General features: G+C 37.3%; 1 protein-coding gene and 1 non-coding gene across 8 annotated transcripts in view; both read right to left on the minus strand.

Annotated features, from left to right (window-relative positions):
* Positions 1-26,978, minus strand: part of CNOT1 (CCR4-NOT transcription complex subunit 1) — a 102,468-nt gene that overhangs the window by 1,217 nt on the left and 74,273 nt on the right. For 3 of the 7 annotated variants that reach the window (XM_019455753.2, XM_019455754.2, XM_019455752.2), the window contains exons 23-48: positions 26,156-26,386; positions 25,702-25,842; positions 24,594-24,773; positions 22,940-23,056; positions 22,493-22,603; positions 22,096-22,173; positions 21,731-21,908; positions 20,741-20,871; positions 18,358-18,654; positions 17,547-17,687; positions 17,349-17,453; positions 16,478-16,597; positions 15,125-15,316; positions 14,185-14,327; positions 13,627-13,735; positions 13,355-13,524; positions 12,490-12,721; positions 10,007-10,255; positions 8,671-8,834; positions 8,359-8,476; positions 6,857-6,958; positions 3,884-4,057; positions 2,934-3,083; positions 1,809-1,989; positions 1,067-1,199; positions 24-158 (exon numbers count right to left, since the gene is read on the minus strand). In XM_019455753.2, the coding sequence (XP_019311298.1) occupies positions 24-158; positions 1,067-1,199; positions 1,809-1,989; positions 2,934-3,083; positions 3,884-4,057; positions 6,857-6,958; positions 8,359-8,476; positions 8,671-8,834; positions 10,007-10,255; positions 12,490-12,721; positions 13,355-13,524; positions 13,627-13,735; positions 14,185-14,327; positions 15,125-15,316; positions 16,478-16,597; positions 17,349-17,453; positions 17,547-17,687; positions 18,358-18,654; positions 20,741-20,871; positions 21,731-21,908; positions 22,096-22,173; positions 22,493-22,603; positions 22,940-23,056; positions 24,594-24,773; positions 25,702-25,842; positions 26,156-26,386 (4,082 nt within the window). Of the gene's footprint in view, positions 1-23; positions 159-1,066; positions 1,200-1,808; positions 1,990-2,933; positions 3,084-3,883; positions 4,058-6,856; positions 6,959-8,323; positions 8,477-8,670; positions 8,835-10,006; positions 10,256-12,468; positions 12,722-13,354; positions 13,525-13,626; positions 13,736-14,184; positions 14,328-15,124; positions 15,317-16,477; positions 16,598-17,348; positions 17,454-17,546; positions 17,688-18,357; positions 18,655-20,740; positions 20,872-21,730; positions 21,909-22,095; positions 22,174-22,492; positions 22,604-22,939; positions 23,057-24,593; positions 24,774-25,701; positions 25,843-26,155; positions 26,387-26,978 lie in introns of those variants that run through there. The other 4 variants (XM_019455750.2, XM_019455751.2, XM_019455749.2 and 1 more) reach the window with 2 other exon arrangements.
* On the minus strand, positions 23,805-23,942 carry LOC128778139 (small nucleolar RNA SNORA46). Its single transcript, XR_008423507.1, has one exon. It is a non-coding gene; the product is annotated as a small nucleolar RNA SNORA46 (small nucleolar RNA).

Here is a 26,978-nt window from a genome sequence, read left to right on the forward strand (position 1 = left end):
TAGACAAATCACTTTGAACTCACTTTTCAATTTCTGGGGCACAGTGTACAAATTCATGGTTCCAGAACTTAAACGCTGGATTTTTAATCAGCTCAATGAAGGTAATAAGAAGACCCCAAGGATGTGGCCTATTTACAATCAACCGTTCCAAGAGAACCCTGAAGGGAAGAAAAGATGAGTTAATGCACAGAGAAACCTAGAAATTTATGAACACTTCTTCTTTACCTTTATTCCTATCTTTCCTCCTTGATTACTAAACTACATGCAAAAGTTACTAGCTTTACTGAAGACAGGTGGATTAAGGTCTAAACGATACATCGCAGTTAATGCAGGTGGATTCCGAATTAGTCTTCTAGGCTCACTAACTGGAAGAGGCAGGATACAAATCTAGGTTTTCTAAGTTAAAGGATAATAGTATCAGATTACATGGCTCCCAGAAAGCTACTTAAGGAATGCACAACCAGTGAAAAGAAATGAATTCTAATACTACCTGGGTATGTGTGAAAATGATCAAAGATATTATTTAATGAGATACTGTATCTAATACACAAACTATTAAGTGAAGGGGCAAGTTTTGAAAGTCTGGTCCAGTTTTAAAAATGTGTATCTCTCTCACCAGAATCCACCCATTGCCTAATCTCTGGTGTAGTTTATCATTAGGAAAATGCCAAGTACAATCCTCTATTTCTCCTTCAAACCTTTCAACCTAGAGGATGAAGGAAAAAGCCCAAACTCTTTAACAAAATGCCTTTTAATAGGCCTATGAATTCTGGACTCTGGATAAAAATGTTATCGCTACCATCTGAGAGAAACTTGATTTTCAATCAAGATACCTATACCTTTTGTCAAAACCTTTTTATTTTAGCAATGATTATGATTTGCAATTCTCTACCAGGGTAGGAATTAATGTACATTTTGTTCACTACTGTATCCCATATCCCACATGTAAAAGATGTTTTAAATGGACACAAAGATCTCAACGAACAGTGCACAGAAAACACACTCGATGCATAAGTTAAGGGGAAGAGGCAACCATTGAGAATCATCCAAAAAACTTCTCCCTTACCTTGTAATCTGTTCTTGGATAGCTTCAGTGTTGGCCTCTGCAAAAAGGTACAGCATGGTGCAGCTGAAGTAGTGAGTGTGGCTATTTGGGTACCGCAGCTGATTTGCAATTGCATTCAAGAAGAGATATCGACCTAGAAATTCAGAAAACAAACTTTATTAAAGACTTGCTCTGAGAGGCCAAGGCAAAAAGACATCATTCTGAGTGGCTAGGGTTTGGATTTGGGATCCTGGCCTTTCCCGTGTCCTTTAGTTTCAACCAGTGGTTCTCAGGTCCCCAGTGTTTCCACTTCTGGGAGATATATTTTTTTTATTTTCCACATTACAATTTTTAGAAATATTTAAAAACAGATACCCTGCATATTAATACATGTTAATAAAAGCATTCCCCCCCCCCAAAAAAAAATCAGGGAAGAATATCCCTAATTTCACAGATCTATTTAATGTCATTTAATAGGAGACAGCTGGATTTCACACATCTATTTAATGTCATTTAATAGAAGACAGCTGGATTCTTCTAATCCTGTGTTCAGTCTGCTCCAGTATTGTTTCCTGTAGCCTCTGGAAAACTCCACTATACACTAACGGCAAGAGTTTCCCCACCACCCAAAAAAAGAAAATAGCCAGAGCCATAAACAGACTAACAAAATATTATATGCCTATTATGACAAAGTATTTCTATGACCAGACTGTGGCAAACAATACAGAGAACTTAACTCTGAGAATTGGCTAGTTTCACTCACCTTCAGTGTCCAAGTCCACAGCCAGGTTCTGGAAGATGTCCATGTGAGCCGAGTGGGTGATCGTGCTCATTGATGGCGTGCTACCCTTGTTGTGGATGTGTGCAATGGCCTGAGTCCCTACATAGAGCACCAGTGCATTGATGAGCTGGAGGTTGTAACGATTGCCAGGTTCATTGGATACCTAAATGAACAAAACAGAAAACTCCTTATTTTCATAGAGGACTCACTATTTCTAAACCCTTTTTACGCCTTCATAGAAAAGCTGAACTGCTCTCAGTGTTCTTTGGGATCTAACTTTTAGAAATTTACTTGACTTTGTGAGGTTGCTGAACAAATGACACAGCTGTCTATGGGTGGTTGTGTCAGTAACAAGAAGGCAAAGCTTTAACAGGTGCCAGCAAAAAAGTACAGTTTATAAAGTCAGTCTATTATCTCAATGATAAAAAAATATTGGGAGGGGCACCTGGCTGGCTCAGTTGGTGGAGTGTGTGACTCCTGATCACAGGGTTGTGAATTCAAGCCCCATGTTGGGTATGGTGCATTCTTAAAATCTTGAAGAAAAAAATAATCTAGAGAAAGGGAAAAGTGGTACTCTGGTGTGGAAAGACCACACGATTTCAAGTCCTTTTCTAAAACAGCAAACTAAGACAGAATCACCTTATTAAGAACAATCATGGGGTGTGGGAGGAGCCTGGGTGGCTCAGCTGGTTGAGTGTCCAACTTTGGTTTGGGCCATGATCTCATGGTTCGTGGGTTCAGGACCCACGTTGGGCTCTGTGCTGACCGTTCACAGAGCCTGGAGCCTGCTTTGGATTCTGTGTCTCCCTTTCCTCCCTCCCTGTCTCCCTCCCCCTCATGCTCTGTGTCTCTCAAAATAAACAAACATTAAAAACAATAATCATCTTGGGAGTACTGAAAGGGAACCATTATCAGCCATGTATTCGTACAGAAAATCAGCCTGTTCCCCTGGTTGCCTCTTCTAAGGCTTTGTATCATTGATAAGATGAACCAGTAAAATGCATAATTCAGTGAATCTCATCCAACCATGAGAAATTTTTAAATCTGGTTGACTCCCAAATAGACCACTCACAGACACAGCTGAAAATTTAAGTCAAACCAATTAACCTGTAGGTTGCTGCGCAAATCAGACAGAAAAGTGACCGGTGATCGAGTTTTAAGATAGGAATCCAAATCCTTTTTGAACTGAGGTGGCATCACTCCAGTAAAATTGGTAAGAATCCGAGGTGCAATGTTAATTTCACTTAACATATCCACCTGCCACAGATAGATACAATAATCAAAACCAGAAGCATATGTAGGAGTTAACAGCAAATTCCATCTGTGCTAAAAAGTAGGATTGTTTTTCTAAAACTATACAATGTAAGATCTTACAAAGAGCTGCCACTTTTTATTAATCTGTAATTAAAAATCTATAAAAGGTAGGAATCTCTCATTATGTAGTAAATCATCTTTCTAAATTAAGGCAGGATAGGTACCTTCTGCGAACAAGCCTAATAATGTGTAGCACTAGTTTTTTTTTTTTTTCTGGACTTGAGTTTCAAAGTAAGGGTACAGAGGAGATATTGCTCACTCACCAAGAGCCCTAGTCTTTGAAAAGATGCCTCAGAAGAAAAGAACATCATACTTGTTACTTTTAAAAAAAAATGCATGTGAAAGAAAAAGAATACAAAATACATAAGAATTACAGTAGCTGCATCAGGGTGACACACAAAAAATACCTGTGGAATACAGGTATTATAAACGTCTGTTCTGAAATTCTGTGCAGTCAGGGCCACCCAGCAAGTGACTGGCCCAAAACCTTGGTTGACGTTCTGCAAAAATTAACTTACTATCAAAATTAACTGAAAACAGCAGCTAGGCAAAACTGTAAACCAATATTCAGCAGGCTTAATAACATGATTGCCCCCTACCCCCAAAGAGCATCCTCATCTAAACAAATAACTTATATGTGGTTTATGCTGGGGAAAGACAGGTTAAATAAGTCTACAACCAGAGAAAAGGACTGAAATACTAAGACGTAACCTTGTTTTTCCTTGAAATGTTTAGAACTTTACCTTCAGATTAGGAGTGAATGGGTCTGGGAGCCTCATGTTTCTTGGGAAGGCACTCAGGATGAGATTTCTTAGCTGAATACAATTAGGTGGGATCACATCACAGAATCCATAATGATAATCACAAAGGAACTCAGGGAAATCATGCAAAAGAACCAGCAGCACTCTCAAAGTGCCCTATTTTTAAAAAATGAGAAAAACATTGTTTTCATATTAAGTTGGAAAGTTGGAGTAACATTTATATTATCATGAATGTTAACTCAAGTAAACATGATAAAAGTATAAAGTATGCTTCATTAACAAATTACAGGCTTTAATAAAAAATTGTGTCACAAGTGATTTACCAAAATATATACATGTACATCTGGAAATTACCAAAATCTAATTTTGAGGACTTAATACCTTAAATGCTGTATACTAGAAGAGGCTAGCAAAAAAAAAAAAAAAAAAAAGACATAGTCTTCTAACTTCAGAAGCTGAAAAAACATAATTTATGAAAACCAAGAATGTAAAAAAGCCAAAATCAATTACATGTTTAAAAAGTATTAAAGGAGCGTGAACCAAAATTGGCTGTTTGAAAAGATTAATAAAATTGATAAACCCTACTAATGGAAAAAATATTAATAGCAAGAATGAAATGGGACCATCACTACAGATCCTACAGACATAACAGTTTAAGAGAATGGCCCCCAGTTATATGCTAATAAATTTGACAATTCAGATAAAATAAACTACTTTAAAAACCAACTTGCCAAAACCCCAATCAAAATAAAATCTGAATAGGGGTGCCTGGGTGGTTCAGTTGGTTAAGCTCTTGGTTTCAGCTCAGGCCATAATATCACGGTTCGTGAGTTTGAGGCCCGCATCGGGCTCGCAGCTGTTCAGTACAGAGCCCACTTGGGATCCTCTGTCCCCCTCTCTCTGCCCCTCCCCACCCTTGTGGCTCTCCCCCCACCCCCAGCATCTCTAAAATCAATGAATAAGAGCTCCCCCAAACTTTGTTTTTTTTTTTTTTAAATTTTTAAAGAGAACTTTTCCCAACTTTTTCAATGAGATTAGCATAATCTTGACACCAAAATTTGATGTGAAAAGTCACACAAAAATCCTAAATATCAGAAATAGAAATAACAGTGATATATCATGACCAAATGATTCAAAATGCAATGGCAGTTTAAACATTTTAAAATTAATGGAGTTATAATATTAACAGAAAAAAGATTTTTCACATTATCTTGAATGCAAAAAGGCATTCAATATGACTCCATACCTATTTAATGATTTAAAAACTCAACAAATTATGAATAGAGGGCATTTCCTTATTCAGATAATGGTATCTGCAAAACAAAACTGTAGATTTATAAAAACATTATACTTAATGGTGAATAACTAAAAGCTTTCCTTAGGATCATTAATGAGACAAACATGTCATTATCACTCTCTTCTATTCAACACTTTCCTGGGAGTTACTGGCAAGAAAAAGTAAAACACAAACCCAAAGTTACATGTTGATGGAACGAATACAGAATACACTTCTCCCCACAAAAGACACTCATAAACTCCCAGAAAATGTAAATTTTGCAAGGTAGCTGGATGCAAGGCCAATATAAAAAAATCAGTTTGTTTCTATACATTGTTACCAAGTATGAAAAAGTTTAAAGACATTTTACAATGTCACCAAAAAACCCACAAAATGTATAGGCATAAGTCTAAAGAAAGAGGTTGAAAAGCTCTATTCTAAAAACTACAAAGCACTGCATAGTAAAATTAAAGACCTAACTAAATAGAAATATTCATGTTCAGGATTGAAAGCTTAATATTATTAAAATGTCTATTCTCTCCAAAATGATCTAGAGATTCACTGCAATCTCAATCTAAATCCCAGCCAGCTTTTAGAAGTGAAGATGACTGTGTAGTTTTATGCAACGGCAAATGACACAAAATAGCCAAAATAATCTTAAAAGAGAGCAAAGTTGAAGAGGAATCACTTTGCTTGATTACTCTGGTTTTATATGTAAGTCTTACAACTCAAGACAGTTTTATACTGCCCTAAGAACACAAAACAGATGAACTAGAGAGACACCCATACACAAATGGTCAATTATTTTGACATAGGTGCCCAAGCAATTCAATAGGGAATAAAGAATGGTACTGAAAAGCTGTACATTATTTATTGGGGTGGGGATATAAGGAAAGAGGAGGAAACGAATCTTATCATACACAAAAATAACTCTCAGATAGGTCATACCTCCTAAGCGTAAAAGCCAGAATTATACGGCTTCTTGGGCAGTGAACAGAGCACACACAGAAGAGAATGCGACTTGGGACTGCCAAAGATTTCTTACGTCAGATACAAAAAAAAAAAAAAAAAGATTTCTTACATGAGATGAAAGTAAAAACTTGGTAATTTTGACTACATTAAAGTTTCCATTCCTCAAAAGACACCCTACTTTTAAGGGAGTAAAAAAGCCACAAGAATAGGAAATGTTTGAATATATATTAAACAAAGGGCTTATATCCAGAATGTATGAAGCAGTCCTATAAAAAGAAAACAGATATCTAGTAGAAATACGAGCAAAAAACTCGAAGAGGAGCATCACAAAAGGATATCCAAATGGCCAAGCTATTCATTTAAAAAAAAAAAAAAAAAAAAATCAAGGAAATCCAAACTAAATCCACAATGAGATCCCACTGCACAACTGCCAAAATGGCTAACACAAAACAGTAAATACCAGGCACATGCTGGTGTGTCAATTAACAGCTATGTGTATTTTATAAAAGTAGTAGTATCTACTAAAGCTGAACACATGGAATACCCTGTTCAGGTGCTGGTTATACAAGAACATTTGACTTTTGCACTTTTCTGAATATATATTATACTTTAAAAGCTTAATAAAAAATATTAGGCCTCACATTCCCAGTTGAGAGTGTGTAAGTATTTTTAAATTTTATTTTAATTTGTAACTCTAGATTAATTACCTTATAGAGGATTTGCATAGGTTTGGTGAGTTCCACATTTCTAAGGAAAGGCGCTAAATATTTGAATAAATCAATCAGTAGCTGTGCATACATAGGCCATCCCTGAAAGAAAGAAATGTACATGAGTCGTAATTCTACTCAGTTGCTGTTCTACCACCAAAAAGTTGACTTACTATCTTCTTCAGACTAATATAACTAGAGAATACTGACATAAATAAGTCTCTTGAAGACTGCCATTAAAAAGGAGTAAGGATAATTACAGAAACAGTGAGAAATATTTAAAACAAAATGGCTCCAGAATTCTAGGATGTATGGGTCCTTGTGCCTGTAAGCAAAATTTGAAGAGGAGTAGTAAACCTGGAGAAAATTTCAGACACAACACAAAACAGTCAACTAAGAAACTGACAGAGGTCTGTTTTCTTCCTTCCTTCCTGTATTTATTTATTTTTAAGTTCCTTGTTTTAATTAAGTCCTAGGTCTCAAACCATTTCTTTCCCCACTCCCAACTCCTGTCAAATAATTTGATCCAGTTTATAAAAAGTTCACACTATAAATCCTCTATTTTTCAGCCAAACATGGCTGAACCTGTCACCAACTCCCAATTTTACTAAGTATGTTTATTTGGGGGCAATTTTATTCAATGTTATTGTGTTTCTCCTCCTGGAATATCAAACAATATACACTCCATTTAAGGATTAGCTCACTTTCTTTTTTGCCAAGCACATTAGTCATATTTTCATATGTTCTACCATATTCATTTGCCATTTAATTGCAAGATGGGAGAGAAACCTCTCATGTTAACTATGTTTATTGCAATTACACTTTAAAAACTCTTTACTAAAGGGGGCACCTGGATGTCTCAGTCATTTAAGTGTCCTACTTCAGCTTAGGTCATGATCTCACAATTTGGGAGTTCGAGCCCTGCATCGGGCTCTGCACTGACAGCTCAGAGCCTGGAGCCTGATTTGGATTCTGTGTCTCCCTCTCTCTCTGCCCCTCCCCTGCTCACACACACACACTCAGTCTCTCAAAAATAAACATTTAAAAATAATAAAAATTAAAAAAATAAAACTCTTTACTAAAACTTGATCCTAATTTCTTCAAATACAGGCCAGCAGTCTTCACCCTTGAGTGTGAGAGTCTTTAGCATTTAAGGTGAGAACCTGTAAAACTGGCGGGTTCTAGAACTCCATTATTCGAAGTTTTATATATAAGTCTACAAAGGTGCTCCAAGGTTTCAGCTTTTCTAAAAAAGTCCTTAAGAAATTAACACAGATGGCTCACAAGACACTTGGAAAAGCAATACCCTAATCACCGAGGAATGGCTTCTAGGCAGAGGCAGTCAAGTACTTGTTAAACCTCTCTCCAAAACTTTACTCCACATGAAATTATTCTCGACTAAACCTGGAATAAGTAAAATTATTACTAAATGACTAAAAGTGCTAATAATAAGCTCCAAGTAGTTACAGTCTTCATCTGTAGGAGATAAACTGCAGCCACACCTTCTGCTGTGGCGTATGTGCCAGCATTCTTGCAATAAATATCCGATGGGAGATCAGTTCAAGCCAGGCATACACAAAGCCAGGGGCTTTGGTAGGCCTCAAGATGTGGAATGTATTGCTGAAAGAAGAAAACCTTAGTCAGAAGAAGGTCCAAGTTAAATATGGTGAATACCACATCAATATAAGTAAGTAACATTCAAGATGTATTACAAATCAACATGCCTCAAATCCACAAGAATACTACTTCTCAAATTTTACCAAGAAAATAGCAATCCTTAATGGGAAATCTCTATTAAATCCAACAATACTCACCAGAAAGCTGTAAGTGTCTGGAAATTAATGGTTTCCAATACATGCTCAGGTGCATTGAGTTCCAAGAGCAGCATGATAAAAATTCGATGGTAAGGAAGCTGCTGAAATTCACTTTGCCGGACATCGTGATCCTGCAGGAGAACTCCCACGACTATACCAAGAACCTACAGAGCACACAGATTACGAGCCTGTACATCATAAAAATAATTCACTTACCACTCACCGGACAAGTTTTTTTACCTTGTATTCTTCAGTCCCACATTAAAGGACACATATCATTTGAATACAAAATTATATGCTGGCACCCAAAAGGGCCATACACTGATGTGGCCCGAAGAATTTTGTTTTCTTTGAATTTCAATGATCTTAGACCAGAAACATACTCTCCACAAATACTGGTTTTTTGTAAGCTTTAGAAAGGAACATGGTACATCGTATTCCATCATGTTAATACAATGTAACAACCTAATTTTTCTGGTCTGATGTGAGTAAAGCTGACAAGAAGCAAAATGGTTTATACTTCTCTTGGCATTTAATAGATGGAAAGCCAGGGAAGCTCTCAGGCTGCAGAAATGTCTCACATACACAAAGAACTGGAAGTGCCTGGGCAGCTCAGCAACAGTCAAGCCTCTCTTGATTTTGGCTCAGGTCATGATCTCATGGTTTGTGGGACAGAGCCCCACAATGGGCTGGGCTGACAGCATGGAGCCTGACTGGGATTCTGTCTCTCTGCCCTTCCCCAGCTTGAGTGCTCTCTCTCAAAATAAATAAATAAATTTAAAAACACAAAGAACCATCCTGCATTCCACTGGATTTTCCCATTGAAGAGTGAGGGACAGGGCAACCTACTTGTAATTACCCAAGACCAAACTCTAAGTTCGTTTTTGCAGTTTTAATACTGAAATTTCCAGGAATTCTATATATGTCAAAAGAAAACCATTTTGTTCCTGTGAAGAAAACAATCAACTGCAATGTCACTCCTGGTATTTGAGGTGCTCATCTGTTATCAGTGGACAGGTCGAGCCACCCCATTCAGGGTGATTCTGCGCATAGCCCAAAATTCTGTATTATCTAAATATCTTCCAGTATAGTCATTACCAAACATAAACATACTGAAATACCTTGTGGTGGTTGGAGGGGGAGGAGGGGTGGACTTTTAGTTCAGACACTACACTCTTCTAATATTTAATGACTATGTTTATAATACTATCTATGAATTTAATTTCAGGACAGAAAAAGGGCTATTACAAAATGTTTTGGGGAAGGGATTGGGCCCTAAAAACCACTGATGCAGGCTTCAAGTGTATCAAGACTAAGGCAAGAGAGAATTTCAGACCTTGTTCAGCAGATTAATCTTTGTGACAGTGTTGGTGGCCTCCCCTGAGTGCTTCACTAGCAGTGCAATGAGGCGGACAAAGGCATCCAGGTTGTGATAGCACTTGGCTCGGATCATGGTGGGATTAGCAGCAGGATTGTGCTGCTGCTCTGCCTGAGCACGGTAACTGATTTCTACACACATTTCAGTACACAGACGAAAGAACCTTGTTATGAGGTCATCAGTCTTCAGGATTCCTTGCTGGTGCATCTACCAAAGGAATAAAAATATAAAACACAGTGAGATATAATACACACAAATAATTTTTTAATTTTCATATTTAGGAGGTATTCTCCCATTTACTCCTTGTCACATTTCTACTTCTTACTTTTTGTAAAAACAGGGGTCATGAAAATGATTTCTCCATTAAGGACGGATGACAGAATTCCTTAGTTTTAAGTTTAATGGAGAACAGAAATGATGGAAATTGAGAAAGAAATAGAAACATGGCAATTTTGAGTTAACAGTCCACAGCCAAGTAAAGTGGAAAAATTAACTAGGCAAACGAACCAACTTTTAGTAACCTACTAAGTCATAGTCAGACATTCTAACCAATTCATAATTCCCCCAAGTAAGAGATTAAATTATGTATATTTTACTTTTTCACAGAATTTAAGATAACTTCTCCCGAATGACTTAACCAGTAACAAAATTTTTAAACTCCAACTAGCTGCAACATGAAAAGTCAAGTAATAATTTGCACAATAAGTAGGTACCAAAGAAAATAGCCACAGATCATACCTGGCTACTTAAATGTAAATTGAGTTTATTTTGACGTAAATTAAGTTTAAAATAACACGGACAGAATGAATTTCTTCAAAACAAAGGATAAAGAACAAATTTTATGACATATGATTTGGAAGTGAAGCAGAGAAGTTATTTGGCTAGTACAAAAGAAGAAGGCAGTATAAGAGGTGTTAAGGGTGCAGAGGGAGAAGGAGGTCAGTGCTTAAAGAAACCAAGCCCAAAATGGAAACTTGACCGATATCTTGGAAACTTAAAAACAATTTCACTGTCCCTTGATAAGCAGTAAAATAACTGAATTGAAACTTACGTACCCTAGGCAAGACAGAAGGTCAGCAAAGGGACTTTTGTACATTGAAATCTGAGAAACTACCAGGGGGAGGTAACAAAGACAGACTGCTGTTATCAAGGAGGTCAAGGAAGAAAGAATTCTCAAAAGGATGCAAAAGAAAATAAAAAGTATAAATACAGTATCTTTTTCAAACAGAGAGAAGAAACAAGAGTAAATAAGCCAGCAGGAAGAGCTGAGACAAGCGCCACATCCATACCCATGAAATTTTGATGATCACAAAAAAACCCCAACTGATTCAAAGTTCTTCCATCCAAATCAGAAAATCAAACTGTAAATATTCAATAACAGCTTTGCAATAAGGTTTATTTTAGAATTCTTTTAAGGTAGAGACCTACTTAGTATGATTTATTTACCCAGTTAACATTCATCTTGAACAGTAAATCCAATTTTTAACAACTTTTAAAATTCTAATCCGCTCTTCCATAATCCACTGTCATTTATTTGATAATAGATCTAATTGCAATCTTTCTTTGGTTGCACGCCTATGCTTTGGTCTCAGTTTAAAAAATATAATGGTCAATCTGCAGAAATAAGCAGATAAGCTAGTATCTCTCCCTGAATAAACATTACAATAGTTCTACTAAAGGAATTCTAAGGCCAGTTCAGCAAAAGCACCACTCTGGCAATTAAGTAGTATGATCAGGACAAACTGGCTACTGAGTATGAATCCCTTACAGTGGTTGAAAACAGCCAGTAATAATAAAAAACAGAATGCTAAAATGGTACTATCGCTCTCTTCCTACATCGTTGTTTACTCATCCTGTTCAAATATTCTTTTCTAGGAAATGGTTTCCTAACACTTTAACTCAAAGTCCAATTTAGATAAAATCACATGAAAATAAATAGAAACTATTTCCCAAAAAACCATGTTAACCAATTATAGGCAGATAAGCTACTTAGTTTAGAAAATATAATAAAAGGCTCTACCATTTAAATATTTAAGATTTTGTTGCATTTTCTTATTTTTAAAAACATGGGCTATTATGAGAATATTACTTATTAGCCCCAAATTCCCTCACTATTGATTATCAAGCTAGTAAAATTACTACATACATGTGGCAATTTCATTATTCATTATCTGATCCACTGTATTTTGTAGCTATGACTACTGAAGTGGGATAAATAGAAGTAAAGGGGACGTGAAATGCTGAATTTACTGCTTAGTGTCCAAAGATAAGGAATGAAATAGGCTTTATCAATTTAACAGAGTAACGATGCTGACATTTTGGTTTACATGAGTATGGAGGTAACTGTCTGACCACAGGTACATAATACTGAGCTTAAATATTGGAGGCATCACACCCTACTTATGTTGAATAAAAAGCACCTTTCTTTCCAAAAGCTCTACCTGTCCAACAAACGCAGAGAAAGCTTTGGTACTGTCACGGCCAGCTGCTGCTGAATGGTAGAGATTCACCCATTCCCTCAGAAGATACTCTGCCTTCTCCCTCAGGCCTGGAGGATCATCATACTCTGAGGCTTGAGAGATCCCAGAATGCATCATAAAGTTAGGGCCTCCATGAGCACGATCAATCATTGCTTCATAGTTGGATCGCACTACTTCCATCAGCTGGGGCAATCTAGTACAATAAATCCAGAGCGAAAATCAGTCTACTCATGGTTGTGATTTCACAGACATACAGTTGGACAATCTGCTTATTTAATAGAAACCACAACAGTGATTTCCATATTTAAGCAAAGCTATCTTTGGTCTCTTCCTGTTTACTCATGACCACATAATATGCAAATGACTGACTGACCTCAGTTAAGCCACTTCTTGACCCCAAAAAAATGATGCCTGTTGAGATGGAGCTGATGTGCATAGTTAACAAACACTCTGTGCGCCTACCATGTGCCATGGTTTGTTATTTATCTTAATCTCAACAATTCTCTGAGATACTATTTCTATTTTATTCAAGAAAAGGCTTGAGGAGGGGGGGTAAGTCAACTTGCCTAAAATCAAAATTTAAAGTGCCAGGGCTTAAACACAGGACTCCTGACACCAAGTCTAGTACTGTATGTACTGCTTGCTCTACAGTAAGGTGGCTTGGCGGTTAGTTAAGCTCTCATACTTCAAGGGACAATATTAGGCCTCACTAAAGCTTCCCACATGTTGTACAGCAGTTCTAATAGGTAATGTTAGTAAATCTGCACATTCATTTCTAAAGCTCATTCTTAGACTCAACACACAAAGATCCCATCACCATCCTCACCCTTCTGGAGCATTGCCTCTGGAGTGAGCATTAATCCTCATGAGAGTTTCAATGGTGTGGAACAGATCTGCCTCAGTAACATGAGCAACACTCCTTTCATCCACCAGCAGGATTTTTACCAATTGCATAGCAAATGCCACGGCCATGTAGTTTAAACCATTCTCCATTGACTGGCAACACAGAAAGCACAACGTAAGATAGACAACACTTATGGCAAACACACTTCCCAGCTACCAGAGCCCTTTTTCTGTTTAAGAAAATTCCTTCCATACCTGTGCTAGGTGAAGATCATACTGCTGCATATTAACCAAATGATTGCGAATTAGCAACTCCACTGCTTCAACATTGTATTTATATTCATCCCGACATTCAATTAGGCACCTAGAAAAAGTGTTTCTTTACTCATATAGGCTTAACCATATTGTAACAGGTAAAATAAAGATCCTATTTTATTCAGTGGTAATTTGTTCCAAATTAAGGATGCTTTGAGAACCAAATGCAAATCAGTACCCAAAATTCAAAATAGCCAATAATGAAGCAGAACAGACAGCACAGTGTTAAAACTCAAGCTTTTCTTTCAAAGCCTAGAAAACAAAGCATTCCACTTAAGACACTGAAATATTTATATGTGAACACCACTGCCAAGAAATCATTGAAACCTTTTAAAACCAATGATCTGCAATTTATTCCCCAAAGCAAAGTACTGGCTTTGTATATTCGTCAAAGTCCCATTTGCCTTCTAGAAAAAAAGGAAACCTCTGGACATGAAAAGGGCCATGTATCTTAGAAAGCAGTCTAATAAACAGTACTTGTTTAAGATGGATACTGACCTTGTGATCTGTTTGTTACACCATGGAGACCCATATGCCCGGCCATCCTGAAGAGCTTTTAAGACCAAAAGATGACACTCCCTGTAGCGCAGCAATAGGTCAGCATCAGCACCACTTGTGGCATCTAGTAAACCCTCTACTGCCTACGGAAGAAAAACAGTATTCACAAACATGGAAAATATAGTATTCAGACCAACTTTCAAAGCCAAAAACCAAACCTGAACAGAAATTACAATGTATCTTCTGGAGCCTCGAGTTAACAATGTCTCCACTCACCAAAACCCTTTTCACACACACACTTCACACACACACACACTTCACACACACACACACACACACACACTCTCTCTCTCTCTCTCTCTCTCTCTCTCTCAATTCTAATTTATATTCACATGTGTTCTTCATATAAAAAGTCTCACTGTCCCTACACAGTCAAAATCCAATGGTCCGTAACAACCCTCCCACGTAACCCACCTACATGGATCAACCTTTCCCTCCAAATCTAAAGTGCTGTCTTTTAAAGTTTCTTAAATAACTGTGTTTTCAAAAAATTGTAATAAAAAAAGATTTTCCCACTTCGCCGTTGGTAAGTGCCATGACTACATTCTGTTCTGGGAAAAACTCACCCAGTTTTTACCAAACAAAATTTGTTTTATCTTAATTTTAAAATCTGAAGCTAACTTAAGTAGGCGATGGTGCAGGTCACTAGACTTACAAACATAGTTTCTTCTTAAAAATAACATTTAATGGGGCACCTGGGTGGCTGAGTCAGTTAAGCATCTATCTGACTGTTGACTTCGGCTCAGGTCATGCTCTCACGGTTCATGGGATTGAGCCCCCATGTTGGCTCTGTGCTGATAGGGTGGAGCCTGGTTAGAATTCTCTCACTCCCTCTCTCTGCCCATCCCCTGCTCCCTAACAAAGTTAAAAAAGAACTAACCTTCTGGAGCAATCCAAGAGCAGCTATGGCATCCCGAGAGTTTCGAGATAATACTACAACCTCCAAAAGACTTCTAAGAGCCTGAGCTTGAGGATTCATGGCCAAAGTTGGTGGGATGGCATGTAGGTGCTGCTCCAGTTCTGTAATGCACTTATCATAAATCTGAGCTACATCATCTGTTGCCCAAGCTTGCTGTTTGAGAGAAGGAAAGAACCAAAAAAGAGATAAGCAAAAATTTTTCAGATTTTTCACTGGCACATACAGCAATTAAAAAGTATTTTAGTATGTTTACTCCCTTGATTCCCACCCCCCCCCCCCCCAAATTAAAACAGAGGGGCGGCTCTTCCATTGCCTTTCCTAAACTATTCAATCTTAATGACATGAGGTGGGGCAGTGCAAGGCAGGGATGCGGGAAGGGGTACTTCACTTGACTATGGAAGGCCTGACAGACATCAACATAATCAAGTAATCAAAGAAAACAAGACAGATAATGGGACAGGATATAGCCTAGGAAAGTAGGTAATCAAACCACAGAAAATATAGTACCCAGTCCAGCTGTCAAAGCCTAACAGAATAATAACACAGCATCATTTCTGTGATAAATATATCAAAGATGCACTATTTGAATCTATTCCTGAGAACATACTGAACAAATCCAAATCAGGACATTCTAGAAAATAACTAGCCTGTAGTCTGCAAAAGTGTCAAGGTCATGAAAGATGAGGAAAAGGTAAGGTGCTATACTAGACTGACCTGGAGGAAACTTTAAAAACATAACTAACTAAAAATGTGTGATTCTGAAATAGGTCCTTTTAACTATAAACAGATGATACTAGGACACTTCATAAAATCTGAATGATGTCTCAGGATTAGGTATTAATGTATCAGTATTAACGTCCTGATTTCAATAGCTGTACTATGGTCACACAGGAGAATGTCTTTGTAGATAACACAGACCAAAGTATTTGAAAGTGATTGGGACACCAGGGTCAGCATCTTATATTCAAATGGTTCAGGGGCAAAATGTTTCCCCCTACATCTCCCAACTTTTCTGTAAATAATTATATCAAAATTTTAGAAACTCTTTTTACAAAACATAGGCAAAGTGATGGGGTCACCATGTAAATTCCTTTAATTAGGCCAAAACATGAAAATCAACCTCATGGATTTAAAAAAAAATAAAAAAGTTCCTCTGTGTGCCATCCTGATCTAATACAAAGAATAACTATACTCATCAACCGTGGGGTAATTTTCCCCCCTTTAACTTAAACTCTCAGGAAGCAAGAGATAGATTTGATAAAAACATTCAAATTAAAATGTAAAACATTCAGTTTAATCCAAGGAACAGTTTACCTTCATGGGTTGGGCTAAAAATCCTGTAGGCTGACTTAAATCATTTGTGGGCAAGAAGCCAGGCACATTGCGTGCAAACTCTTCATAAACAGCCAGCTGCTTTGGGTCCACACCACCAACCTGGAAAGAAGAAAACCTATTTTGACAGGATCCTCTTCACAGAATCGAAGCAAAGTTCTTTGAAAGTGGAAAGTTTGCATGGAAGTACACACAGGGATTCTGGAGAAGGCACACAGGAGTCACTACAACATATAATAGCGTAATTGCACATGTATGTGTGTGCACACAACTCACAGTGTTTCCCATTTCCCTGAATCCTGTCAAAAGTCCCCTTTGTTTAAAAATTCATTTGAGTTTTTCTAGGGAAAAATACCTCAAATAGGAACACACAAAGTGAAATTCTCTAATGGAGCTGGTAACAGTGATCAGATTTCTTGCATCTTCTCACTAATAAGTAGTTAATAATTAAAATAGAAGTACTAGAAGGCAAGACCAAGTTGTGAAACACAAAAACTAACAGGCACATGAACTCTTTACATAGGGATGCGACAACTGGCAAGTGCATGCATCTAAGGTAACTTTTCTTTTTTAAAATTGTTTAAGTAATCTCTACACCCCATGTGGGGCTTGAACTCATGACCCTTAGATCAAGAATTGTATTCTCTACCAACTGAACCAGCCCAGTGACCCCATCTAAGATATCTTTATGCCTTCTCCACAGGTAGCCTACAAGTGATACGCTACTAAGGGTGGGATATTGTCTCAGAAACAACATGTAACCCCACTGTCTAAGTCCTGGTGAGGAGTTTAAGCAACATAAACAGAAAGAAAACAAAGACGGGTAGGGAGAGACAATGCCCCCAATTCTTACTTTCAGCCTGATTTGCTCTGGCATCCGCTCAGCTTGATATGTTAACACAACAGGATCACAGTACCTGCGACCTTCTTGCCTAGCATGTTTTCTCAGTTCAAATTCCTGCAAATAAAAAAAGTCACTGAGGTTCTTGTTATGAGGCATTTTCTTAAACAGAAAAAAAAAATACTTAAATGGCAAAGGCTAAACACTTACAGTTGCTAATCTCTTGTCCATCTCAGGACCTGCTTTTTCTACTGCAGTCTTCTGAATAAAACAGCAAGCTAATTCACAATTGTCCTGAGCTAACTGAGCAGCTGCCTGATCCATCATTTCCCTCTGTTGTGGCGATGCAGTCTTTTGGAAGGGGAAGAGAAAGAAAGAAAACAATTTAAAGTTTTCTGTAGATAGATAGATAAGACAGATAATAGGAGATGCAATGCTTATACAAATTTTTAAAGTTCTGACTCTATTTATGACTTACTAGCTGTGACCACAAAATAGCCTAAAATCATCTTCATCTGTAAGATGAAAATACTACTCAACCAAAACACTTTGTTTTCAGGTTGTTATGAAGACAGTGAACAATATGGAAACAGTAAAGCAGTTAAAAAAAAAAAGGCGGTGGGGGAGGCATCATTAACCATGGCATGTAAGACCCAAAATTAGCAAATGAGTTAACCTGAGGAAAGAGTGTAATTGTGTGTGTACACAAAGTCACTTTACACAGTTTTCCACTGACCTACTGCAAGTGCTTTAATCTAAATTCTTAATTACCAGAAACAATATTGTTAACTTATGTATTTTTAAACCCTTCATGTCTTTAAACCAATAAATATTTGGATATCTACTATCTGCAAAACACTGTGTTGAGGATACAATAGTGAGCAAAAAAACATGAGGCTTCACCTCACAGCATTTACAATTCAACAGGAGGAAAGACATCAAATGTGATGACATGCAAAGAAAAAGAAACTCAGGCACGCATAAGAAATTATGTATTCCACCAAGAAAATAATCAACCTACACGAAGGGCTGAGGCAAAACTGTTTTTCAGGTTGGTAGATATGCTCATAAGCAAAGGTTCCCTGCAGGTAATCATAGCCATTCCAGCTGTTAAGTTCCGCATCATGTGATGAGCTGCTATTCGCATTCGAGATTCCTCAGAATCCAGGGCAAAATCCTTCCTGACTATTTGCTCACAAGTAGTCATAGCAATCTTAATTGATCGATCCACTACAGGATGGACCAGCTCCTGGACAGCCCGTTCAATTGCCTGGCGCACACACTGCTTCAACTGTGGATGAGCCTGAAACAAGGGAATCTAGGTGGGGGAAACAAGTTAAGTCAACAGCTTGTTTAAGTAAGACAACCCAAATTACATCAGTCATCACACCTGTGATTTTGGAAATGACTTCAAAGTTAACCATTAACTACCAATTTCTACTTTAAATTAACCAATGAAAAGCTCAGGAAATAGAAGCTAGTCTACAGAGAGAGTACTATTCGTTATACCTTATGATATGTGATAATAGGTCTTTGCGTTTTTAAAAATTCTAAAAGTTTGATGTGCAAATTTTTTATTGCAGGATCCATTATGTGCTTAGTTAAAATCTGTAGCTTAAGTACTCTCAAAGAAAGTAGCTTCGGGGCGCCTGGGTCACTCAGTCGGTTGAGCGGTTGAGCGTCTGACTTCAGCTCAGTCAGGATCTCACAGTCTGTGGATTCAAGCCCCACGTTGGGCTCTGTGCTGACAGCTCAGGGCCTGGAGCCTGCTTCAGATTCTGTGTCTCCCTCTCTCTCTGCCCCTCCCCTGCTCATGCTCTATGTCTCAAAAAAATAAAAACATTTAAAAAACTTTTTTTTAATAAAAAAAAAATGTAGCTTCTATAGTTGCGTGGAGAAATAAATGCAAAAAGAATCAGGTTAACAGAGAAAAGGATTTCTACAGAAACATTACTACAAATAATTCTCCAGAATAGCAAACATTTACATTACCATACATTGAAGCCACTTTGCTTCACTTGAATGACTGTTTCTAATCTTTTATCTCTGGTATGCCCTAATACTCACTTGATCTCTTTAACTCAATGAATTTGTGAGAAACTTCTAAAATACTCATGATGGATACATAAAAATATTCAGATTACTGACAGTGTTATAAAGGGGAATCACAATTTCTAAATCTAAGGGCTCCCCCCCACCCCACAAAAAATTACATGCCATGGGGGTACAGGAGGGAGACCTAGGTTAAGATTTTTTAATTTTTGGGGCGCCTGGGTGGCGCAGTCGGTTAAGCGTCCAACTTCAGCCAGGTCACGATCTCGCGGTCCGTGAGTTCGAGCCCCGCGTCAGGCTCTGGGCTGATGGCTCAGAGCCTGGAGCCTGTTTCCGATTCTGTGTCTCCCTCTCTCTCTGCCCCTCCCCTGTTCATGCTCTGTCTCTCTCTGTCCCAAAAATAAATAAACGGTGGGGAAAAAAAAAAGTTTAAATTTTTTAATGTTTACTTATTTTTGAGAGATAGACACAGCGTAAGCAGGGGAGAGGAGAGAGAGGGAGAGACAGAATCCGAAGCAGGACCCAGGCTCTGAGCAGTCAGCACAGAGCCCAATGAGGGGAGTGAAATCACAAACCATGAGATCATGACCTGAGCCGAAGTCAGATGCTTAACCAACTGAGCCACCCAGGCGTCCCTAAAATGATCTTTTTAAAATCCCTTTGTGTCCTTTAAATAAAAAAGCTCAATGTATTAATGTTATTCCTGTATTTGTGAACATGGGCAGTTTCTAAAAATCAAACACCATGAATATTCCAGTATCTGATTCTGAACAAGTGTTAAGTAGACTAAAAGAAGATAATCATCACTCTCAATACACAGAGTAAAATACCTGTAACTATTGGCATTTTATATGACTTCAGACCAAACTTCCTTCTGGAATATAGAAATGTAACTGAAAGTATTAAGTCCCACTTTTAGATCCTGGCTTGGAGACTTTACACATACACACAGGAATCAGCTCAGTTCTAGCTATCTACCAAAAGAAACGGCTTAATGCAAGGGCTAAGGGTCGCATGATAATGAAAATAAACAGCAAAAAACTATGGAATACTAAGGATCTTTTGGCCTGTGTAAGGTAATCTTGGCCATTGTGATTATATCGCCAGCTGATTAATACCACAGGGTTTAGATATGAGTAACCAACATAGGTGATTTCCAGTCACAATGACTATATTTTTAGAGTAGGAAAAAATCCCAGCTGTACTATACAGCAAGCAGTTGCCAATCCCTCCTTTCTGTACAAAATCCTCTAAGATCTAGGAACCCAGAAGGAAGGAGAAAAAGAAAAGGAAGGTGACCCATTTACCTTGTCATAAAGTAGGAACTGGGGGATGGAGCAGTTGTTACTTACTGTTGGATTTAAGGTAATGTGTGGTGCCAGGCCTGCAAGGGAATAGACATTGATGTCGTGGTAGCTGTACTGTGGCTGTGGTGGAACTGTGGCTGTACAAGTGGTACTGGTAGCTGGTGTTGTAGAAGTTGCTGAATGTTAAAGAGATAAAATAAGAGCTAATAAAAAGCACATTTCTTGACTTTGCTACAAAATCAAGGCATTAGGCAGTCTTTAACTGGATTAGTCTCTTGGGGGTGGGAGTGGGGGGTGAGAATGGCATAGGTCTCATTTTTCCACCTTAAATTATAACAAAAAAATTTCTATTGTTTTAATACAGAGATTTGAACAAAGTATGTAAAGCTATGTCAGTGACAATACCCCTGCAAAATACCCTTTGCAGTTGCAAAGAAATCAACTGTGAGGACATGCTACAAGCCCAAGACTTGTTATCAGCAAGCCCAAGACTTGTTGATAACTCTTCATTATAGACGTCTCTTTCCCATCTAGGCTGTTCTCTGGTTACAGTTGGGGATTCTTAGCTACTGACGAATGAGACAGAATGACAAGCTGGTTTATTCTTACACACCTCCTAATCTTTCATTCAATACTTCTATAGCCCCCACATTTCCAATCTATGATCCACGTATAATAATCCGCCCCCTGGGCAGGTCTAGCTGGTAGTCTGGCTACCATGTGAGGAGTAACACAGGCCCACCGTGCCATGCAGTTATTTCTGATCTCAAACACTCTAAAGAATCAGCCGGCTTAGTTGGGATAGGATTAATGATACTTAGTTAAGAATACCATTAAGAATTACCCAGATGAATTCTGGAACTGAAGACAATACCTAGACATTATTAACTTTTCCTTAATAATTCAGATGGCTCACCAAAAAGTATACAAAATTTCATTCAACACATTACGTGGAAAATTAGAACTTGCTACATGCATAAAGATGTACCACTTAAGAAAATTCTGGTAAAGCAGAAGGCTAATTATCACACTTACTTGTGGTTGTGATGGGAGGGAGCTCTTCCGGCTGCTTGACATCTTTCTTTGGAGCAGAGAGTTGCTCATCTAAGTTCTTTAGGCGATCTTTATCCTTTAGGAGGTTTCCAGGTTTTAGCTCATTGATGTCTAATGCAAGGTTCTTGCAGAGGACCTCAATCTCAAACTTCAAGTTTAACTGCATAATTCAAATTATTGGAATTTTGAAAACAAAAATGTAGTTTTATTCATGATATATACTATTCTCATCCAATTGTTACAGTGCTTCTCCCCCCCCCCCCCCCGCAATTCTCCGCCTTTCCTGTAAATTTTAATAATGTGAAGGATTAAGGAAGTTTCAAAGGATAAAGCAGCAACAAATGTACCTTTAAGTCATGTTCCTGATGTAGCTCTGCCAATACATTCATAATTGCCATCGTCCAGGGGTTGGGTGGCCTAAAAACCTAAAGAAAAGCTATTATGTTAAGTTGGTCCCCAAATCATTCTTTAATTCGCATTATTTAAAATACTTAGGCACTTATACCTGTGTGCCCATAATAATCTATATCATAATTTAGAAAACCATCAAAACCCAAAAACATCCATTAAAATTAGAGTTATTAAATGATGCTACCTTAATCTCTCACATTGGAAATCCGAGTTTCCCTGAGAAAGACTGAACTAGCTCTATATTCAGAACTAAGGATATAATCTCGTACCCTTTTGCTGAAACAGACTAACTCTTACAGATTAACCATCAATAAAATATTAAAATCTACTCACCACACTGCGAATGCTAGATTCTAAGACTTTGGCAACAAAGGGCACTACATAGAGCAACTCTTGTTGTCCTTTAACATAAGCCTCTAGCAGCAAAGATTTTACATCCAAGTCCTAGAATAAGAAAAATATTTTTAAAAGCTGGGAATATACTTCAAAACCCCTCACAAAGCACCAAAGAAAGGTATTTTGCAAACTCATTCCCAAATCAGGAATCAATATAATATGACCCTTGCCTTACAAAAAAAGGGTGACAACCAGACCTTACTGGCTTTTATTGTGCTCAACAATACAGAATCATGAGCATGCAATTACAGATTCAAAACATGGGCTAAACTCTTACAAACACCCAAAATCATTAAAACAGTCCCAAATACAGTCAAGACTTTTAGACATAATATGCTATATGAACATTCTCAATTTTTACATGAACCTCTGGCTGGAACTCACAGTGTGTAAGATGGGTTTATTTTTAGCTAACGTGATCATTCCTAGCCAATGTCCCAAATTCTTCAGCAAAGAACGATCTGAAAAATTGGCTGCAGCTTTATCAGAGGTCAGGAGCACCTGGTATAGGATTAAGAAATATAGAAAATAAGTTTAAGAAAAAATTCTCAACTGAATGTTTGAGAATTCCCTTTCATCCAACATTAAAAACAAGACGTCAATTCTGAGAACATACCCCAAAGTAGATCTACTCCATATTATTAGAGTGTAACTATACAAGGTTAAGGGGTCATGTATAGTCCTACAGAAAAGTATTTTAAAACTGAAATTTTTAGCTAGGTTTGAAGCAGGCACCCAAATGCAAATCTATTTTGAAGAGCAAAATTCAATTCAAATGATGATTAAAGCTACGGTTCTAAGGCCTTCAAGACAACAAGCATATGAAGAAATGTAACCAAGATCGCAGTATCTACTACAACCTTTTAGCATTATCCAGGTCACTATGTATCTCTAGAGAGAACTAAAATAACTTTCTGAAATACATTATAATAATGCTAAAGTGCTTCCTTTAAAATTTCTGGATTTAAATCTAGATTTAATTACCTATTTCATTAATTCTGTAGTTCTTACTTTCCTAAGGGGGACAGAAACATCACATGAGTGTGTTTTGGGGCAAGCATATACATCCATCTACTACATATTACTTCTTAATTTATGGCTATAAATTTAAAGTTGTAATTTAAATTTGTTTAAAAGAATCTTGAAATTTTGCTCCAGAATATGTAGAAACTTTTATATCCCAATCATCATTGCCATCAGATTAAAAAAAAACAAAAAACAAAAAACAAAAAACAAAAAGTGAGTATAGTTATGTTCCTTAACTCTACAGATCAACAGCAGAATGGCACAAAGTCAGCTGTGCAACACAAAGAGCCAGGAATTATTTTGCACTACAGCATAACCAGGAATGGGAAAAATTTCCATCCACAGGTTTAAATATAGTGCTGGTTCCTAAGCCAATGCCCAAATCATTCATCAAAGAATGATTACAGCTATATGATAGGTTTTCTTGAAATGTTATTCCTCCTGAGAAATAAAATACCTAATTTCATGAAACAAGCGTTAGCACATTAGGAAAACTTTGACTCTAAACTGCTGAGAATCCTTAAAACAGCTATCCTACAAATAAGTCGAGAGTCTAAAGATATGTGGCACTTAAGAAGACATAAAAGACTTACTGGAGCATTGTCTTTGTAACAGTTAAAGTTATTAACAACCTAAATATCCATTAGCAATAAACATCCATACAATAGATTTCTAGAAGACTATTTAAAAAAAAACAAAAGTGAGGGACTAGAGCTAAGAGCATATTACAAATTAAAAGCAAGTTGAAAACATAAACAGAGGACCAAGAATTAAAACCATGCATGAAATGATGAAAACAAATTTAGAATAGTATAGCTACTTTCAAAGTAAACAGTATAGAGTAGATCTTCATGAAATTCTTCGTGAAATTTAGTTCCGTATCTGAAACAAACCCTAGATAACTTAGAGAAAAAACAGCCAATAAATACCTCCCCCCAAAATTTTGCTTGTACAATCAAGTATTTCCAAATTCAAAACAGTAATGAAAAGGAATAGAAGAACTAAATTTTACTTTGATGTTTCTGTAGGTCTCATTCAGAACCATCTTATTAAATTCAGGGTTCTTCAGCGTGTCAAGGAAGTTTGAATAGAGGCTGTGAAAGTTTGGCTCAATACTGACTCTCTTCATAACCAGGTATTGTGAAACCCAAGGCATAAATTCTTCCTTCACAGTTTCCTTTAGTTCTTCAACCTAGCCAATCAATATGACACAGGAAGTACACGGTTAAAAGATGATAAAATACAGCTTTGTGTTTCTTCTATGTAAACAATCCTATACCATGTGGCTCCTTGCAAAATTAGATGCTAAAGCCCCATGTTTCATCTCCCCCCACATGAGACATATGCTATGAAGTATAATATATTAAATTCTTGTTAGTACAAAGTCAATCATCTCTCAAACTGTGGGTGACTACGACTAAAACATCTATGGTTCCTTTCAACTTTAAGTCCCTCACCCTCACCTTACCCAACTCTCAATTTGATCAAACTTGCATATATTGCTAATGTACAGCCTACTGTTAACAGACTTAACACCAGAACCATATTTTCCTAAATTTCTATCTCCAGGAATCATCTCTAAAGTTTGAAATTTCTCTTCCAAAAGGACACTAAAGACTTATTTTACTCATAATCAATTCTGGTGGGATTTTGAAAGATGGTACATACATAATATCTCAAAACCTACTTGTTTAGGCTAATCTTACAGGCTAAAACAGGCATTTCCAATGCGTTATTATATAATCTTGAAAGAGAAGAATCTCTTCTTATGCTCTGCACAAGGTCTACCTCAGTTACTAAGCACCTAATAATAGCTCTGAATGGTCTCTGGGAGGACATGAGTTGTGATGAGGTACAAATGACATGTTCCATCATGATGAGATCGTGTAGTTTGCTTCAAAAGCCTGTAAAACTCACCACAAAACTAGTACTATTTAATGGCTACAAAAACCACAGCCACTAATTGTATATCTGTATTCCCTTTGCTTTGATTCTATTACTTCAATCTTTAAATCTTTAAAGTAAACTGAGTATTTAAAAAGGTGCAGAAATCCCCCAACCCACTAGGGATAAAATAGATAGCATTCGCAATGATATATAAACTATTATATCATGCTCACCTTTTGTGTCATATTCGACTGTGAGAGATTATTGAAGATAAAAGCAATTTTCTCTTGGATATTTTCTGGGGGCTCTACAATTCTCTCAGTTTGATCTGTGGCCACAAGCAACGTATCTATATTTGTAGTATTAATAGAAGGCTAAAAACACAAAGTACATAAAATAAATGAACTGAAATACCTGTTTGACAAATCCCAGGGGAAAATGTATACATATTTAATATAAAACATATACATGGTATATATGGCTGTGCATTGGAACTGTTGGCAAGAATACATGTTGAACTGTTAATAGTGCCTGCCTCTGGGAAATCTGGGGGAGATACAAAGGGAGAAATGTTCATCTTTATACTTCACTAGGCATGTGCTGTTTATAATAAAATTAAAACACATGCTCACTCCTAGATACATTTACAACATAACAAATCCGAGAAAAGAAAAAAGATCTACTTACTGGCACATCTTTCTTAAAGCTGACTCCGGTTGGCCTGGTGACTGTAACCGTTTTAGCAACAGTGGTGGTTGTTGAGGTGGTTACCATCGTGCTAACCTGACCAGCAAGGGGAGCTTTTGCTGGAACCTGGGCCTGAGCCTGGGCCTGAGCCAGTGCAATACTTCCAGGGGTTGTGATAGAGCCCTGCATTTTCACAGGAGGATCTCTAGACTGCTGTCCATACTCAATATACTATAGGGGTAGGGAGATGGAAACACATTAAAAGAGTTCTTAACAAAAACTGAAAATTCTGAATTATATACTCCCCTGACTTCTAGCAAGGGAAAAATCATTTCAGAAGTCTCTTCTGGCTCATCTATAACCCTTACTCCTTGCCCCATTTTGGTCCATATTTCTATACGTAATATATGTAAGTGGATACCAGGGGCTCTTTAGGAAGTAAAATATTAATGTGTCTTAAAAAATTTATGAGAACTAGTCTAGCAAAACAACGTTCAAAACACCCACCAATGCTTGCATATATACCTCCGTAAATCCCTTAATATATATAAACCTTAACATTTTTAAATTTGTACAATAAACTGATCTCTTTTAATGAACACTGATGAGAAATCTAAGGCCTAAAAAATACATGGTAATGTGAATTATCTCTCAGCAAAGCTATCACTACAAAACACACACATGTAGAAAGGCAAGTCAGTTCTAGAAGGTAATAAGCAAGACAGCAAACTTTTTTTTCCATTTCAGACCATTTGACCTTTCTCCATACAAATTAGCAAACTGACATAGGGATCCTGATCCTATTTCCAGCGGTCCATGCCTG

The sequence above is a fragment of the Panthera pardus genome, unplaced genomic scaffold (genome assembly GCF_024362965.1).
Source record: "Panthera pardus isolate Hobbes unplaced genomic scaffold, ASM2436296v1 HiC_scaffold_18, whole genome shotgun sequence".
Taxonomy (NCBI): domain Eukaryota; kingdom Metazoa; phylum Chordata; class Mammalia; order Carnivora; family Felidae; genus Panthera; species Panthera pardus.